At 40.3% G+C, this 18,342-nt stretch overlaps 1 protein-coding gene across 2 annotated transcripts in view; it reads left to right on the plus strand.

The window, feature by feature from the left end:
* The window catches only part of SORCS1 (sortilin related VPS10 domain containing receptor 1), a 308,182-nt gene that overhangs the window by 248,579 nt on the left and 41,261 nt on the right, over positions 1–18,342 (plus strand). For both annotated transcript variants that reach the window (XM_075504592.1, XM_075504593.1), the window contains exons 11-18: positions 1,601–1,703; positions 2,172–2,248; positions 3,497–3,588; positions 4,575–4,682; positions 5,704–5,821; positions 7,614–7,744; positions 16,178–16,291; positions 17,310–17,481. In XM_075504592.1, coding sequence (XP_075360707.1) covers positions 1,601–1,703; positions 2,172–2,248; positions 3,497–3,588; positions 4,575–4,682; positions 5,704–5,821; positions 7,614–7,744; positions 16,178–16,291; positions 17,310–17,481 — 915 coding nt within the window. The remainder of the gene's footprint in view (positions 1–1,600; positions 1,704–2,171; positions 2,249–3,496; positions 3,589–4,574; positions 4,683–5,703; positions 5,822–7,613; positions 7,745–16,177; positions 16,292–17,309; positions 17,482–18,342) is intronic.

The raw sequence follows: 18,342 nt of genomic DNA on the forward strand, positions 1-18,342 counted from the left end.
ATGCTGAAGTGGGCTTGGAGTATGTTAGTTTTAAAAATATGTTCTGTATTTAGTCTTTTCACAATGTATCAAAATGTAAAAGGGAAGAATTCATGCTCTTGCAATGCTTTTCCACTTCCTGCATGCTTGTCAGCTCGATTTGGTTTCCACTGCCTCCCTGTGCCCCCGGGCTGCTCCAGCGGCTGCCCTCACAAGGCTGTCAGTTAGAGTTAGGCTGCTCAGTACATTCCACTTGGCAGGTTGTGTTCCCTTCTGCACTACCCATGTCCCCTTTTTCTGTCTCACATAAGTGAGATCTCCCATCCTTCCTCACCACCCTCATTCACCTTTGCCCAAAAAACCTCCTGCCTTTTGTTGTCATTCTCCACAGGGAGGTTTTCATTTCAGAGTCATAGACACCTACCTTGAGATGGGATGGATCAGTGCTCTTCCTCCAGTGACCTATGGAGCTAGGTCTCCTGCAGAGGAAGCCTACAAAACTTTTGAGGCTGGAGATCTAACCTTTAGGCAACTGATATTAGACAGAAAGACCTGCCTCCTAAGAGCCTGAAGGGTCTTCTGCATAGCCTCTCCTGCTCGTTTTACAGAACCGTGCAAGCTGAAGCATGGGCCCTGCTGTTTGTTCCTTTGAGATGTCCCCCTCAGTTTGGTCAGTTTGCTTCAGGTTTTCTTGCCAATATTTTTCCATCTCCCTTCCCTTAGCATGTTTCATGAAGGACTTTTCATGAGTTTTGGAAGAAAAAAATACTGAAAATAAAACCCAAGAGAAGGCAAAAATTGTCAAAATTTTCAGAAATTACCAGACTACAGATTTGGAGGGAATTGTAATGGCAACTTTGGAAATCTGCCTGTCTGTCTTACTTTCTTGCTCACTTGATTTATTCTGTGCCATTCCAGTCTTATCTGAGTACCTGACATACAAAATCAATAACAAATAGGTGGGATTTCCATGGATGTATTTGTATTGAAAACTCAAAGGTCACATCCAGATGGGGCAATGAAGCATTGTATTAAACAACTTTTAAACTAACACTTTCCAGTCCTGGTACTTATTCTTAGTGCACTGCAGAGCAGTGTCATGCGTCAAAAATACTCAGAGTCAAGAAATGGTATGACACTGTCTGAATTAAGTTGTTTCTCATGGCTAATTAGTGGTGACTCAGCACCACACCAATAGGGTTATATTGCTTCTTGTTGCAGATATAGCTTGGGCACTGCTGCTCTGAGTCACTTCATCATATCTGCAGCCTTGCTTGCTTCTCAAGAGAGCTGGGAGCTAGGGGAGCGAAGTAGTCCTTACCATTACCTGCTCTTGCAAGCCTGGTTGCCTCCTTTGTGGGTACAGCCTCAAAGATCTTGTCCTTGTGAGAGGGTTTCAGCTTAATGAATCACTTTCCCAGTGGGAACAGGTTGCATTAGAAAATGATAGCGAAGCTCTTGCAACAGAACCAGAACAGTAGCCGTGTATTTCTAAGGGTGGCTGAATGCAGTGATTAGGAAATAATACAGAAAGACACTGTATATTTCTAAGCCTGTAGAAATAAGAGCATGCACTTCACATTGTGTCTGCTTTTTACTTTTATTTCCCCTTTCTCCATAGCCCTATTGCTCCCTTCATCTTCACCTGAAGGTCTCAGAGAACCCCTATACCTCAGGAAACATCGCCAGCCGAGACACTGCCCCCAGTATTATTGTAGCTTCAGGTATGAAACATTTAAAGATTGCCTGTGTATGGTGTGCAAACACTGACAAAACCTTGAGTTTGTGATGGGCGTGGAGGGTGTTGAGTGGGGTGTCACACCACCAGTAGCAGGAAGGAAGGAAGACTGTCAAACGGAAGTCCTTATGAACCTTCAACTTGTCATATGTTTTTTATGGAAACTGACCTTCAAGACCAAGGAGAACACTTCTAGTCTTCTACTCCCATGAACTTTAGATTCAAATCAGGGCATTTCCTTTGCATATGGAGGTGTATAGAGCTCTATGCACTGGATCTTTTATAGATATATTTTCTTCAAACTGAAAGTCTTTTCCTTCCCTTCCCCCTCTTTCTCTTCCCAAAACTAAAAGTTCTATAATTGCAAAAGGTAAATAAATACATTTACTCCCCTGATTTGCTAATTCTGCTGTTTCTTAGATTGTTGCATCACTAATCAATGTTCATTTTACAGGTAATATAGGCACTGAACTATCAGACAATGACATCAGCATGTTTGTTTCATCTGATGCTGGGAACACTTGGAGACAGGTAAATGACACAGAATCACAGGTTTAAATAGTAATCATAGGAAATTGTCATAGAATTAGATTCAAAATGTTGCTTAATTTTTGTTTCTTTTGGTTCAGAGTAGCTTTTTGCAAATCTATACAAAAGGGAAAACTTTTATTCCCTTCTGAGAGGTAGAGAGATGCCCGAAGAAAAAGACTAAATATGTCGTTAGACTTCATATAACAGAAAATTATTTTTATAATTCTACTCAGTTTGACTTCAGTTTAACCCTGTAGCAAAGCGCAGAACAGATGAAAATACTAATATATATGGGGACAGTATGTGTTTCCTTTCACTGTTGTACAGCCCTTGTACCGATCAAACCATTTTTCTCTTCATCCATGATTATAATTTCCAGAGAATTAGCAGTTGCACTGGTCTACTTCTCCCTCACTATGCATGGGACTCGTTTCACCTGAGTTGAGTTGTCCAAAGTTCAGTGTCCATACAAACTGATAATTTTGCCTTGCTCTTAAGTTAATGGAGAAAAAGACAGAGTTCCATTCATCCTGTTCTGTAGCTACCTACCTCTCCATTAATTGCGGAAAGAGTCTGGATGATGAAGTCCAATCAAGTGCCTAATATTTAGTGAAATCCCACCTGTTAACAAAACATTGCTACCCTTTAATGTGTTTATCCTCAGAACAGGAAGTTCTGTTTTTCCTGTTTTCTGGGTAGGATATCAAGACATGGAGAGAAGGAGTGATTTTCCCAGACTGACAAGTGCTGCTAAATAAACTGGAGAGCAGATGTTTGCAGAAACCCAATACAGAAAAGACACAGGAAAAGAAAATCTTTTTTAAATATTTGATATTCTAAGAATCTAATTATTTTACAATGTTTGACCAGCCCTCATTTTTCTGTCTACATCACTTATGTGAGATAGGGCCAGATAAGTGCAAACACATAAAGTTGTTCTTTAAACAAAAATCTGTCATTGAAAGGAAGGAAACTGGTGATCCTTGCAAAAATTCATGTTTCTAACTTTCTATCAAGCAGAGGCAGAATGCATTTTCCAAGGACCTGGGAAAAGTTAAAAAAAAAAACCCAAACAACCCAAAACAATAAAAAACAAAACCCAAGAACTTTCTCTATACAGAATGCCTTCCTCTACTCAGTAACTTCCTTAGTACATACCTGTCCTCTGTCATGAACGTACTTAAAGAACTATGACATTTTCTTGATACTAAGGAAAATAGATTTAAATATATGCTTTTTTTTTCCCAGATCTTTGAGGAAGAGCACAGTGTTCTGTACCTGGATCAAGGTGGAGTACTGGTCGCCATGAAACACACATCTCTGCCTATCAGACATCTCTGGTAATGACTCTGTCTTTTCTAACAGGTAGTAAGCATGTAGGCTGCATCCAGAATTTTCTGTAGCTACAATCTAAAAAATATCAATTAAGATACTGGCAAACATTACTCAAATAAAGTTAAGAAATCCTGGCAATTCCAGCTTACATCGTTCAGTGGCCAGATCTGAGATATTGTCAATGTAATTCCATGACTTTCCTGGTTTACCACAACTTGGCTCCTTGGGTTTGGTTATTTCTGTAATATGAATCTCAATTATGGCTTTGTCTCTTATTAAGTTGCCAAAGTACTCTTAATTTTCAAAATTATTGATGAACTTGTCTTCTGTGTGGCAGGCAACACTTATGAACCAGAATTTTGTTGAATAGATTCAGGGTTATATAGCCAATAAGGCAAAAGTGTCCCTGCTAGACAGCACTCTTGAGTTTATGTGGTAGGTAGAATATAGTTTTGTGATGTTTTGCATGATTTACTTCCACTACGGTCAGTGTCTTATCAACATCTGAAACACACAGACCCAAGTCTTAGGAAGTGATGAGTGGTTCCAAGCTTTCCCTTAGACCCACCATAGGGAAGACTGCTGGTCAGAAGAGGCAAAACTCTTGGGCTCCAGAAATCTAACCTCCTTAAAAAGTCTTATGTTGGGGACCCAAAAATAAGATGCTCAAAATCACTTGTTTTAAAAAAAATACCTCGGGTACATTTTGCCCTTAAAGCATCAATCTCTAACATAACTTTATTAGTTTCCACCACTTAAAGTATTTGCCATGGATTAGCAGTATGATGCCAAACAAGTTTGATCAATGCTTTGATTTATGATGCTTCCCCAAAAAGTAGTTATTTAAAGGATTAAAAACGCAGTATCCAAGAACCAAAGCTGCTTCCTACTTCTCCATAGCAGCTGTAGTGGACTGGAGAGTGTCTTCAGTAGTAAAGTAAAGTAGGAGGAGAGTAAGGAAAGAAGATACTAATTCTACTTTCTCCACTAGGTTAAGTTTTGATGAAGGGAGATCTTGGAGCAAGTACAGTTTCACATCCCTCCCACTGTTTGTAGATGGAGTATTAGGGGAACCTGGAGAGGAAACTCTCATCATGACGTAAGTGAGCATGCCGTCATGCTAATGTTGATGGGAACTACACCAAAAATAGCTTATGAGGGTTGTTCGTAAGACAATAGCATTTCTGGTTGGGGACCAAACCAAGTGCTATCTGAAGCCAGGAGTATGCAGTCTTCTGTTGCTAAATCATCAATGTTTATTTGTGATATGATTGAGGGAATGACAACATGGTTCCTTGCAAACTGCAAAAACACTATCACTTAGCTTATCAGCATGAAACCAGACTCCTCCAATTGAATGTGATTTAAAGCAGAGTTACTCCTGACAGATGAATATTTGAAAGAAAAATGGTGGGGTATTTTTATAGCTGTGTTTTGCTCCTACTTTCTTTTTTTTTAACTGAGACACAGAAAAATGAAGACATTCTTTTGTAAAAATGAATGACAAAATGTTGCCTGAAGGCTGACTCATGAAAAATTATGATTAGTTTCAGTGTGGTATGCTGAGCTCTGCATGGTGCATAAATCTGGATTCACCCTGCTAGAAATTGTGACATTTTACCTGAGATCAGATTTGCAAAAACAGGAGGAAAATTCAGTTTCTGTCTGTAAAAAATGGACTGACCTGTAATAAAAAGAATATGTGGCCTGGAAACTAACCTGAGTTAATAGAGATGTACAAAGAATGATCCCTTCAGGTTCTGATTTTAATTTGTGTGGAAGGGATTCCCAAAGCTCATAACTGAGATATCAAACTCCTGTAGGTATAACTGTCTCCAGCCCCATGTCAAGTCTTCTCTGTATAATCATTTTGGGGATTGGCATAAGTGGGAGGATCTTGATCCACAGAATAAAAGCTACATGCAATTTTTCAGAGGGTTGTAGGTATTTAGGAGCCCAAGTCTGACTTTCACTAGGTCGTTCAAGTGAAAATCAGTAGGACTGGCACTCCTAAAGCAATTAATCTCTGTTGGAAATTTGTGGGTGACTGTACTTCTGTAGCTACCAGACTCCATCTGGTGCTACCTTTTACTGTATGCTCTTTCTGCTGTATTCTGTAGAGTGTTTGGACATTTCAGCCACCGCTCAGAGTGGCAGCTGGTGAAAGTAGACTACAAGTCCATTTTTGATCGGAGGTGTGCAGAAGAGGACTACAGGCCTTGGCAACTCCACAGCCAGGTGAGAAGCAAGGAGACTGGGATCTGACCTGAAGTAGCTAATGATCCTACAGTTAAAAATCAGCATGATCTAATATCTTTTCCTGTTAGGTTGGTGTATCAGATTGTCCCTTACTAGATGGGTCTGTTTTGTTACATAGGCATGCTGGCCTCAGATTGCACTCTGTGAGCCCCAAAGGACGAACAGCTGCCTTCTGGGTTTCATTCTTCACGCAGGCAATGAGCTCAGACTTGTCCAGACCTGCAGAATGCAACAGCAGCAGAAGCACTGCTGCTGAAAGAGGCGTGAACTCCTTCAGTCTTACATCTCCCATCCAATTTCATTGTCCTTACCTCCTTTCTCTTCCTCCATCCTCTGTGTCCTCAGAGACAGTGTCTTAAGACCCTTCTAGTTGCTTTCACACTTGTTTCTCCAAATTCCTGCCCTCTTAGCCTCATTCCTTACTCACCTGGTTTCATCCTTGTTCTGTCTTTCTCAGCAGTGGTACTTCTGCTGTGGGAGCTGGGCACTTTATTCCTCAGTCTGTTAGGCCCCCATGCCCTGTCCCTTGCACCCTGGATGCAGCTGCTGCATCACTCCTGGAACCATTGCTTAAGTGCCCAGCAAGGTAAAGTGCTCTGCACAGTGCCTGCGCCTGCCTTGGGGCACCTTCCCAGCTCTGCCAGGTTTGACACAACAGCCTGTGTTATATCAGGTTAGAATAAAATATGGCCCAAATTCTGCGGTTATATAAACACCACAGGCTCCACTGAAGTCTAAAGCGAAAACACCCATTTATATCATCAAAGGTTGTCTTTCTGTATATATCTTGCTGGGCAAGAGTTTAATGATGAATATGAAATGAAAGTAGCTTGACTCAGACTAGCTGCTCACACAAGGCACAACTCCACACGAAAAATACCGGTTATGACTTAGATCCTTAGATGTGGAAAATCAGTACAGCTTCCTTGAAATTCAAGGAGGCACAGCATTTTACACCAGTTGCCATTCAGGCCCTTCTGTTTCATGGGCAAATCAAAGCCATGGAAAGTTTCTCTTTCCTACAGCGATTTTAAGAGCATAAAAGGTAACAAGTGAGACCCCACTTTTGTTCTTTACTTTCTTGTGCTTGCATAAGCAAAAATGTCAAGGATTTTGCAGTATATCTTTGAGGATGTTGGCTTTGGAGCTTGCAGAACTATTTTTAGGAGGGCTACTGTGGACTCTTGCCTTTTGATTTGCTGTCCATTGAGATTACAAGGCTGAGCCTTATTCCCTAGATAGAAATATTCAGCAGGGTGCTGAAGATAGGATTGAAAAGACAAGGTAATGTTATCATCCACATAAGTCAAACCCTGTAAAACCTGAACTCATAGTATGTGGAAAGTATTTACATATACACATATTACTAGTTTCCACTGAATAGAATTATTGCCAAAGAGATCAGACCAAGGAAATAGACCTACTCTGTGTCTCAGATTGCAGAGGGATCAGACTGGTTTCAGTTGCTGTGAAACCTAATCTCTAAATGAGAAATAGGCCTGAATCAATTGCTCATTGGCTTTGGAACAAATTCAGAACTGAATCAAATACATAAGTAACCTCAGATCATTTCTTAGTGTGTATTGGAAAAGCTGTTTTAGTTTCAGTTGAAGCTTCAGTAGCTTTAATTAGCTTCAGTGTACTGACATGGCATTTGACTTCCCATCCTCTTCTCTTGAGTCACAGCTCCCATTGCACAGGCTTGGAAAAACTGGGCGATACAAATAGCCTGGTGGGTGTCAGAAAAAGATATTTTTGGTTTTGTTTCCAGGGAGAAGCTTGCATCATGGGAGCAAAAAGGATCTACAGGAAGCGCAAGTCAGAGAAGAAATGCATGCAAGGAAAATATGCTGGGGCTATGACCTCGGAGCCGTGTGTGTGCACAGAGGCAGACTTTGACTGGTGAGCAATGGGCACAAGAACTGTGTGCTCTCTACCACACCAATGCAGAGCTCACTATAGAGGCTGTAGGCTTGCAGAGAGTAGATAATAATAAACATGTAAGTGGCTAAATAGGTTGCTCCCTGATAGTGCAGGTATGTCAAAAGAAAAATGGAATAGATACCCGTAATCTGCTAAGGGTCCCACAAAATTGATGCTGAACAGACCACTTTCCAGGTGACATCTGAGCTCTGTGCAGCATTAAGATAAAAGGTCCATTTAGCACATCTAACCTCAGAAATGACCAGGGATGGCTGTGGCTGTGAAAGTAGTATGCAAGACATATATAGTGTGCGTAAAAAATAAAATAAATTCTTCATACATAGACACACACACACAGATACGTATATATGTACATAAGTGTAAAAGTAGATATATGCATACGCAAAGTAGGCCTTCATCTTCCGGAAATCAAGTATCTACAGAATTCCTGGGTCATTTGTTATATCTGGACCACCATGTTTGATAGTATCTAACAGACACTGCCTTCATGTTTTGGGTTAATCTCCTTCTGAAGCCTTTGCTCCTCTGCTGTATGCTATAGGAAGTAGAGTCCATTGGTGAGTTATGAATGGCGTGATAAAATGTTCAGTTTCTAGTTTCATCTCAAGCTTCCTGCTGACTCTCAGCAATTTGCACAAAAAAGGCAGGGAACCGCATTATTGAAATCTCTCTATCACCTGTTTTCTCCAAGTCTGAGACAGTCCTGAATATCCCAGAAGAGAGAGATGGTGGCTCTTTGGCAGTGCTGATAAACCCCCTTTTCACCTCACCCAGCTACATCTATGCCATGTTATTAATTAAACCCAGAAGCTGTAACATGTACCCTGAAGAGGTTCATCTCATAAATATTTTGTTTCTTGCTATATAAGTTCACTCCAGGACCATGGAAATTTACAGCATTTCCCTTCTCACCCTCCCATAACTGTCGTTATATTGATTTTTCTATATAAAATCACAGAAACACAGGAGGCTTTTCCATGTGTTAAAAAAAGTAAATCTTCTTGCACCAAATAATAAAAATTATGAGCATACTTGGGCACTGATTTTCTGAATATGGTTTCCTGATGATTTCCCCATCTTCCAGTGGGTTCTTTGTTAGGGAGAAAATACCTCAGTTCTGTGTGTAGTTCATCATGTAGGTGCCCAAAGGTCCTGGATTTCAGCCGCTTAACATCTCTGGTAATGTAAAAAAGATAGCAGCCAACCAGAAAAAAAAATTAATAGGAAGGAAATTCCCTGAAGATTTTGACCTTCTTGTAGAGCATGCAGTACAAAGCTGTGCCAAGCTCATGCCCAGCTTCATGAAAATAACTGATGGGATTGACTCACAGTCAATCCGTTAGTGGTGAAACCCCTTACACTCGTAAGGGACATACACTCATGAAACACTTCTGATAAAAATATGCGTTCCTTCAATAACTTGTCTCTCTCTGAAAATGTATGTTTCTATTTTATTAAAATTGATTGTGTGGTTTGCTACTACAAAGCTTTGTTGCTAGGTATAGAACAAAAGTACCACGGTGACATTTGCTGGGGGAAGCATGCTTTTAGTTCTTTTACATTCACTTCGAAGAAACTTTTCCAGAAGGTCTGCTGGGTTTTGAGAGAATCTATAAGAGAAAGCTTGGATGGTTGGGAATGTACGACAGACGTTCACAGTTCACGTGCACCAACAAGACCCCTCAAAATCTGTTGGAAGAGGCAGAATTAGGACTTTGCGAAAGTCATCTTGTTAAAAGTAGCCTGAGAAAAATACCCTTAAAAATACTGCATGTCTCTGTGCTGAGCTGATGGAAAGCTTTGCTGACCTAGGAGGGCCTTCCTCCTTCTGATGGAACCAGTTTTGGTTTAGAGCAGACTGTTGTGATCCCCTCCAATTCTCTCTGAGCTCTTGTTATTACTGCAGTCCTCAGATTTGGATTTTTAATTTATCCATTTCAGCTTCCTTCCCCAGCACCTCTGAGGAAAAAAGACTGAAACATTGCTTTAAGCATCCAGTTCAGAAATATTTACCAGCAATACTCATCACTTATTTATCTACTTAATACAGACAGGAGCATAGTTTTACACAGATTTGCCAGAGAAGGACAGAAAAGCCACAGGGAATGGGAGACAGAGGTTTATCAAAGAAGGAGAAAAGACATGGCAAGAAAAAAGCAATTCTGCTGGCTCTACTGTATTTCTCAGCCCGCTTTTATTGTGCTAAGAACAGCAAAGCTGCTGCTGCACTGTAGCATTCAGTGCCTGCCTTGTTGAACTCTTCACTGCCGATGCACCCTGCAGAAGTTGGTCCGAAGAGGCATTTGGAGGAAAATTGGTGAATTAATTCTTGTTGTGGAAGGATGTCCTCTGTGGGGTCCTTCCTGCAAAAGGAAGAAACACTTTCATCATTCTCATTCATGACATTTCAGCAGTGCTTTTGAATTCTCTATTTCTCTTTTTGCTGGGCAGGGCTCTTAACAGAAGGAGATTGAAGGGGACATGTATCCCCCAGGCAGGGAGAAGCCCCTTAGCTGACTGTACTTGATTTTGCAATCTCAAAATAAAATGGGTGGCTTTTTATATTAACATCAATGGTTACAGGACCCAGACTCATATACAGAGTTAAAGACGACAACAATCCCTGCCCCAGTCAGAGTAGGACTTTTTTTGCTGTTTAGACACTGAATTTGTATGGAGAAAATTTTATTATCTAAGCTTGTCAGGGCTTGAAATAAAAAAATATATGTGTGGTCAGGTAAAGTGAAAAAAAAAGAAGTGTTATTGCTGTTAATCCTGCGAGTGCCTTTTTATCATTTCAGAGGGAAAAATGCCAGTTATAAAAGACATAAAGATTTTATAATATTTTTTTTCTCCTGGTAATACCATAGAACTCCAGGTTCATTTCAAATCTGTATTCAGCCCATGGTAGTTCTTTCCCAGAGAAAAGGGCACATTTGTTTATTGTTTTACACAGCAACAAAACTGGGTGACATTAGAAATGACTGTAGTTTCTCTAGCCTTGGGAACCTGAACTCTTCTGACAGTAGACATCTCTTATCATGGGCTAGAACCAAAACTAGCCGGGGCGAGGGCTGAAGCAGCAGGTATTTGTTCTCCATGCAGGGGCTGAGGCTCACAGCCAGAGGGCAATGGTGCTTCAGGAATAGGGGGGAGTGGAAATGTGCAGAAGCCCTCGGCAAATCTGTCCTAGCAACGGCCTAGAAACAAGAATGTCCTTCATTTAATTGATTTGGGTAAATGGATGACACCGTTACTTGTGTGTTATTAAAGCATTAATTTACCCAGTTTCCTTACATTGTGTTCCTTCCTGCCATTTGAGCATTATTACGGCAATATCTCTTCAGTAGAAACACCTCCTAGATGCAGATGGAAATCTTTGGTGGTGCTCATCCTTCAGCTACCTGTCTCCCAGGTCCTTTGATAGAAACTTGGAGTTAAGTGTCACACTGTCAGTCCTTCCTCTGAACCCACTGTCATTAATACTGAGAGCTTCTCCTACCAGTATTCCCATATCTCACACCTTCATGGGAAGTATGAGCCTGTTGACGCTGGTGCTAGCGACTTTGGATAGCCAGAGATGCACAAAGGAGCCATAGCACAATTGAGAATCAGGCCTATTTATTTCACTGATTGTACCAGCAAGGATCTGGCTACGTCTTTTTTTTTTATTCTTTGGCACTTAAATTACAGACCTGCCTGCTAGGTTTAGTTCTTATGCTAAAACATCAGAGTCCTGCGTCATGAGAAACTGTCCTGACAAACCGCGGGGAGGCAGAAGGCAGATACTGAATGTGATTAGACTCTGTTGGCTTCATGTGTTACCATTCATCAGTTCAGACGATCATGCAGGTGTCAGTTCTGAAATACGCATACATTTGCGCCCTTAGGTTAACTAACTTTGCTTTATCATTGAGGTAGGCTTGGTTAGCTAATGAAGAGTAATTTTGAATGAATTTTTAGTTCATTTTGAATGCTTGTGGAAAATGCAAATTCACTATGCAAAGTCTACGGTGCATCTCTGCATCTTTAGGGGCCTAGATATCTACAGGGCATGGATTTATTGGAAAGATTCTGGGGATTTTAGGTTCCCTATTAACATAAGCTGGTATAGCTTGACTCCAGATACTGTGATGCAATTGTAATCATATGCCTTCATAGATCCATAATTCAAACTGCAGCTGAATCCATCCTTCTCTGAGATAAATCCCATGTCAGATCCTGTAGAACTGGGAAGCAAGCACAGCTCCCCTTTAACACAAATCTACACTTGCATCATAGTTCAGTATTAGACAATGGTATTAAGTGAATAAAAAGGTGGTAAGACTTTTCCACAGCTGTGGCCACAGTTATTTTTTTCCACGAGGGCTTTTGGAAACTGCAGAACAAAGGTGACTATAATCACAGATACCTTGATTCCACCCCATTTAATATCTGAAAAGTTTGCAAAGCACAGCATACAAAGCCACAAGTAGCATTTTCAGTTTCTGGCATAATTGACCTTAAGGTGAAGCTGTTAGTGTTAAGGAAGTCCTGTGGTTATGTGGTAAATCATCTCTCGATTTTTAGAAGTATGAGCATGGCAATCACTCACCTGACTTAACTGGCTCTTTCTATATCTTAAAACAGTGGGATTTTAATAATTTCACGTGGATTTACAGTTCTTCCATGACAGTATGTTTGTTAGGTCTGTATTCAAACTACAAACTTCCTTCAGGGATTTCTTTTCCTTTGATTATTATCTGTGCTGCAAATAATCTTAGATAAGCAAATTTACCATGAGCTTTGAGCAGGGATACAGAACTTCTGGAATTAATTTGTATCTCTCTCTAATTACAGAGAAGGACTTGCAATTCTACTTGACTAAGACAAACAGGATTCCAGTTTAAACCAGTAAAAGTGGCCAGGGTAAAACAATCATCAGTGAGAGCCATAAGATAGGCTGCTTCATACTGATAAAGCAATCCCTGCTGGTAAATGCTCCACTCTTTTTTGATAGGTACATTATCTATTTTACCTGAGTTCTTTTCAGGCAGGCACAAAATATCATCAATATATGCAAATTCCAATTCCCAGTTACCAGGCAATGACTCGGCTAGCTGATTGCAGTCTAAAGCTGATGCCTTCCCTGTCTCCAGATTTTGCTATACTGGCTTGTGCTATGGCAATCCAATTGATGCTAATGCTTGTTGATTGCTACAAAGCCTGTTGTGCCAAATTGTAGGCAGCAATTTGTTGTCAGCATCAGTGTTCTGCGTGCACCAGCCTGTAGCCAAGGAATTCATTAGATTCCAAGACTGCGGAGGTGAACGGGCGGCTGTTGCATCTGTAGAGAGATACGGAACAGCAATTCCTGTCATTTACTGGGATGATATTTCTGTAGGGCCTTAATGAGCCAGACGATTTGCAAAAAAGGGGTACTGATCCCCTCTGAGGCAGATTTCACTGTATTATTTTGTTTTGTTTTCACCTAACTGATTACAGAACATTGTGTGTGTACAGTGTTACAGCTTTTTAATTAGAGTGACACATGATAACTTAGGAATACAGTGCTGCAGAGTGTTGACAAATGAATTACAAAAATACAGGAGTCCCACTTGTATGTAAATATTTGTTTTGTCTAAGCAAGTCAGAATGGTGATTTTCTTCATTATAAAGTGTATTCTGCAGCTATAGTGTTCTTATTCCAACAAGGATGATTAGAGAACCACATGACAGTGGGAGAATAGGCTGGCTGATGCTTCCAAAGCAATTATGCAACATTCAGTCACTAGCATCTGAGTAAATAGATTGATGAAAATTCAGTCAAAAAACTGAAGAAAAGACCATTTAGGTCACCTACTTCATTGTTGTTTCCTAGAATATGTTCTCAATTACTTGTTGTAGATATCCCAAGCACCACAGCTGCCAAAATGTTCCTTTGGAACAGTCGTGCAGTCTAATAGATGTTTAGGAGTTTTCCCAAGTGATATGCAGCTTTAATTTTCTTTTGCTTAATGTCATCTTTATAATTTCTCCTTTTTCAGATTACCTCAAAACATATTTTTCTTGATTCTGAAGGAAAAGTTGCAGGCAGGAGTAAAAAGCGGTAACAAAATTCTTCTCAGTGTCCCGCTTTTGATAACAAGTATAAGAAATTTAACAAAAATAAATTGCAAAATATTCTCTCCTTTTTTTTTCTTTGTCTCATATCTTAGATTAGTGCTAGACTTCTTAAAATTGTCTAATAGTGATTAATTAAATTTTTGTTTTAAGCCATCATGCTTTGGTCCAGAAAGAAAAAGGCATTTGAAAAAAGCCTTCATAATGTCAAACATTCTTGTTGTTGTTAATATTATTCTACAAATATCACCTGATAGAGGTGAGGCTGCTGCAGCTCCATGTCCCCTGACCCAGGCAGTAGCAAAGTTGAGTGTTTGCTCCTGATAGGCGCACATATGCACGTACACACAGTACATATATGCATACGTACATGGCTGGTGACACAGATTAGCACAAACAGAAAACACAGTACTCGCACAAACACCAATTGCCTCATCCTGTTCCCCTCTCTGGTTGATCAAGATGAAATCCCATTTGTGGAAAATATGTGCACTCTAAGCATACATACAATATTCATCCCACCAGTACCTGGTCTTAGACACACAGGTTTGTCCAGTATCTGGCCCCTGGATGCCTTGTCTCCCCAGTTGCTGACAACTGGACTTCTCCAGTTGCTTCACGCATAGGCATACACACATGATAGGTCTCATCAGCAGGTCGAGACCTATATGGGTTTTACACCAGTAGCCATTTCCCCAGACCTCTTGATCTCTCCAATAACCAATTCACGGACCTAGTATCCAGCCCAGACTTACGACCACATCAGCACCTAGCTCCCAAGTCTTTTATCCTACTCACTGGCTTGTCTGGCTTGGTGCTCACCTGCGCAATATGCACACACTCCAGTCATTCCAGTTGCTGGCAAGTGTGGGCATATGGACCGCTGTGACCCATGGTCTGAGTCCAATTGCTGAGACTTAGATCACCACATGCACACAGAACAGATAGCCCCTCACCCAGGAAAACAGAAATGGAGGTGCCAGATGCTCTTCCCTGGCATAGCATCATGAGCTCAGTACCCCTGCGTGCAGTAACCCCGCTCTGTGATCTGCAAAGTGATCTGGGGAGAGCGTCTCCCATTGACAATCTGGTACGTCTCATCCCGGCCATGGGCTGATGGCTCTCCTGTGACAGCCCTGGGAGGAGCTGGGGCAGGGGCTCCACTGGCTCTGACCAGGTTATTGGGGTTCCTCTGCCTCCTGTTTTTCCTTTCTGCTTCTTTATGTATACGGAGATGAGCTTTTAATCACGTGATCTAATGCTGCCCTAATCCTCTTTTCTTAGAATATCAAGCTACTTGATACCAAGACATTAAAGATAATAAGCAAAAAAAAATGCTTTGCAAAGAAATGCCATTTTAAGGATCATGTTGCAACTGGAATATTGGAATGGAGTTGGTGGACTCTGTATAGCAGCTCTTAGAAATGCCATCCCATTAACTTCTCCGTTATGGGCTGTGGAGAAAGCTTAGTAAAAGGAATAAGAATGATTTTCCAACTGAACGGTCCTCATCACTCAATGGCTGGAGAGTAAAACCACATGTGAACAGAATACTGATTAAAGAGGTTTTTTGTTTGTTTATTTGTTCCACAATAACAATTTTTATAGAGTCTTTGTTTACCTGGAATCAAAACCAATTTGAACTGTTGTTTATTTTTAGTGGAACCAAAGCAAATTTAGTCATAGCTAAACCTAAACTGGGACAAAAGATTACAGTTTGACTCATTATTTCTAACACACAATTTTTGGTGGCATTTCCTCTTCCAAACAAAAATAGAATTGAAGATTGAAGCCTTCTTTTCCATTACCAAATACGCTGCTAATGCCTTCAGTCAAGAGCTCTCTCAGGGCTGTAAATTTTCCTCTACAGCTCATGTGATATAGTTTGCAAATACAATTAACTATTTCGCACTTTAATTTTCTAAGATACGACTGAGACAGCAGTGACTGAACTTAGCTTAGAGCTCTGGCTTTTTTTATATTTGAGTCTAGAGTTGAACCTGAGAAGAACTGTTAGACTGTGGAGGGAGAACCAATAATGCAATAGCTCATGAACTACCTGATCTGGTTCTGCTTGTTTATACTGGGACATATGTAAGGTAACTCTACCCCCCAAAAAAACGCTAAGGCAGGATGAAGAATCTGTTGTTATATAAAAAAAAAATCAGAAATCCTAGTAAACAGATTGAGGAAAATCAAAACTTTTATCAACAGTAGAGAGCATGAGCTAATACTTGTATTTGTTCTTTTGGGTTTTTTATGGTACTGTTTCTTTTAATCCTAAAACAGTGATTATGGATATGAACGTCACAGCAATGGGCAGTGTTTACCAGCATTTTGGTATAACCCATCTTCCCTGTCAAAAGATTGTAGCCTTGGACAAAGTTATCTCAACAGCACTGGGTAAGTGGCACACCAGACTTTATTTAGCTAGAGCACCCATATGGACTTTAACACAGCGACAACTACAGATTGCATTTACTATAGGTGTCTCAAAGCTGGCTGAAGCCCTTGGGACCTCTTCTTCACTGAGTTTGTTAGGGTGCACAGTCTGGCACTCCAGATCTCCATCATGTATGGTCCAAACCTTTCCCTGAAAAATGATGCCTTAAAGACTTGGGGGGAAAACTGTAAGGCAAAGGCCAAATCATTAAAGTCTCTGAAAAGACTCCTCTTGAAATCATATGGGATCAGGTGAGGCAGAAATGGTGGAAAACAAATTAGAGGAAAGAGATGAAACTGATGCATATGTGAACTGGAGTAATAGATGGGCAGCTAGCCCAAATGCTGATTATTCTTTGGCCCTTCTTGGAAGTCAATGGAAGATATAGTTTAAGTTAAGATGCTGACATCAAACTTCATTTCTGATGCAAGTGATTAAAGCAAACGAAGGAACCCAAGCTGTGTTTTGGCATTTTGTACACTCAAAGATAGGCAGAATTTGCTTTTTTCTTCAATTCTCTCATTTTTGTAGCGCTCAAGGGTTGCATCTTTAGAGAGAGTTGCCTACCAACTGATGAGAAGTGGAGAGATGTGAGAAAAGCTGTTAAACTATGCCTAACAGTATAATAATTGAATACAATTCCATACTGTATGTGTATATAATTTATTTATAACTTTATAGTTGTTTAATATGTAAAATAGATTATCATATAATTTTATGTTTTAAGCAATTTATTAATATGTGGTATATAGGTGTGCTATGCAGGAAAATATTACATGCCATTAACAACAGTATTAACTACTTGTATGTCAGGCACATGAGGAATGCTTGGCTGAGAAAAATGCTAAAATATATTGGGAATTTGTTTTCTTCCAATCTCCTTAGTCTAAAGAAACCTCAAAACTGCCTCCCTGTTCCCAGCCAACCCTGTTATGCTCCCTGTCAACATCTTGCACAGATTTCTCTTTTCCTTTGCAGATACCGGAAAGTTGTTTCTAATAACTGCACGGATGGTGTGAGAGAACGGTACACAGCAAAACCACAGCAATGTCCTGGCAAAGCCCCTCAGGGCCTTCGCATAATCACATCTGATGGCAAACTGACAGCCGAGCAAGGACACAATGTCACTTTCCTGGTGCAGCTGGAAGAGGTAGGCTCTATTTTTATGTTGTATCCCAGGCCCCATGGGTGTATTTGAGTCTGATTCATGCCAGACAAAGTTTGTAAAGTGGTGAAGAGGTAAACCAAGAGAGTGTGGGACAAAGTCAGTCAGCTCCACGGTGTAGCTGGGGTGGAATATGCTTGAAAAGGTAATGGATGATGTATGGAGATGATGAGAATGAAAGCGTATTGTGTTGCATAGGGTAGTGGTTGGGAGAAGTTGATAAAAACTGGGAACTGGTTTGGTTTGGGAATTTCACAGTAGAACTGGAGAGTGCAAGTTTGAACCCTAATCCCCTGCCTTACCTGTGCTTTTAACTTCTTACTGTGTTTGAAACTGAATTTCCATTTTTACTTGCCACTGACTTTCAACCAAACATGGCTAAAAGTACATGCGCAGATCTGTCCCCATCGCACAACCTGGTACATATTGTTTAGGTGTTTGTGGATGAAATCTCAAGATGTCATCAGCAGCATTAAGTCAAATTGATTGCAAATGTGAAGCTGATTCAAACTCTGATCACAGCCTGTGTTTTTGTTACACCTGTAACTTAACTTGGTATTTCACTGTTCTGCTCCCTCCATTTCTGAATCCTTAGAAAATATGTTTAAAATCTTTTCACCTGTTTTTATTTCTCAGCACTTCTTTATCTGCGTTTAATTGTAGGCTCCCAAACAATAACATTCACAAAGTAATTATTTTCTCTTTTTCCCTAATGCAGTTTGATTTCTTTAAACTTTTACTCTTTTTCCTTTGTAGCTGGCCAATAAATCCTAAAACAGCTATGCTTTTACACTAGGGCATAATGTACATCCCTTTACAGCTTAGAGTATTCATGGAAATTACTTC

The sequence above is a fragment of the Mycteria americana genome, chromosome 6 (assembly GCF_035582795.1).
Source record: "Mycteria americana isolate JAX WOST 10 ecotype Jacksonville Zoo and Gardens chromosome 6, USCA_MyAme_1.0, whole genome shotgun sequence".
NCBI classification, from domain to species: Eukaryota; Metazoa; Chordata; class Aves; order Ciconiiformes; family Ciconiidae; genus Mycteria; species Mycteria americana.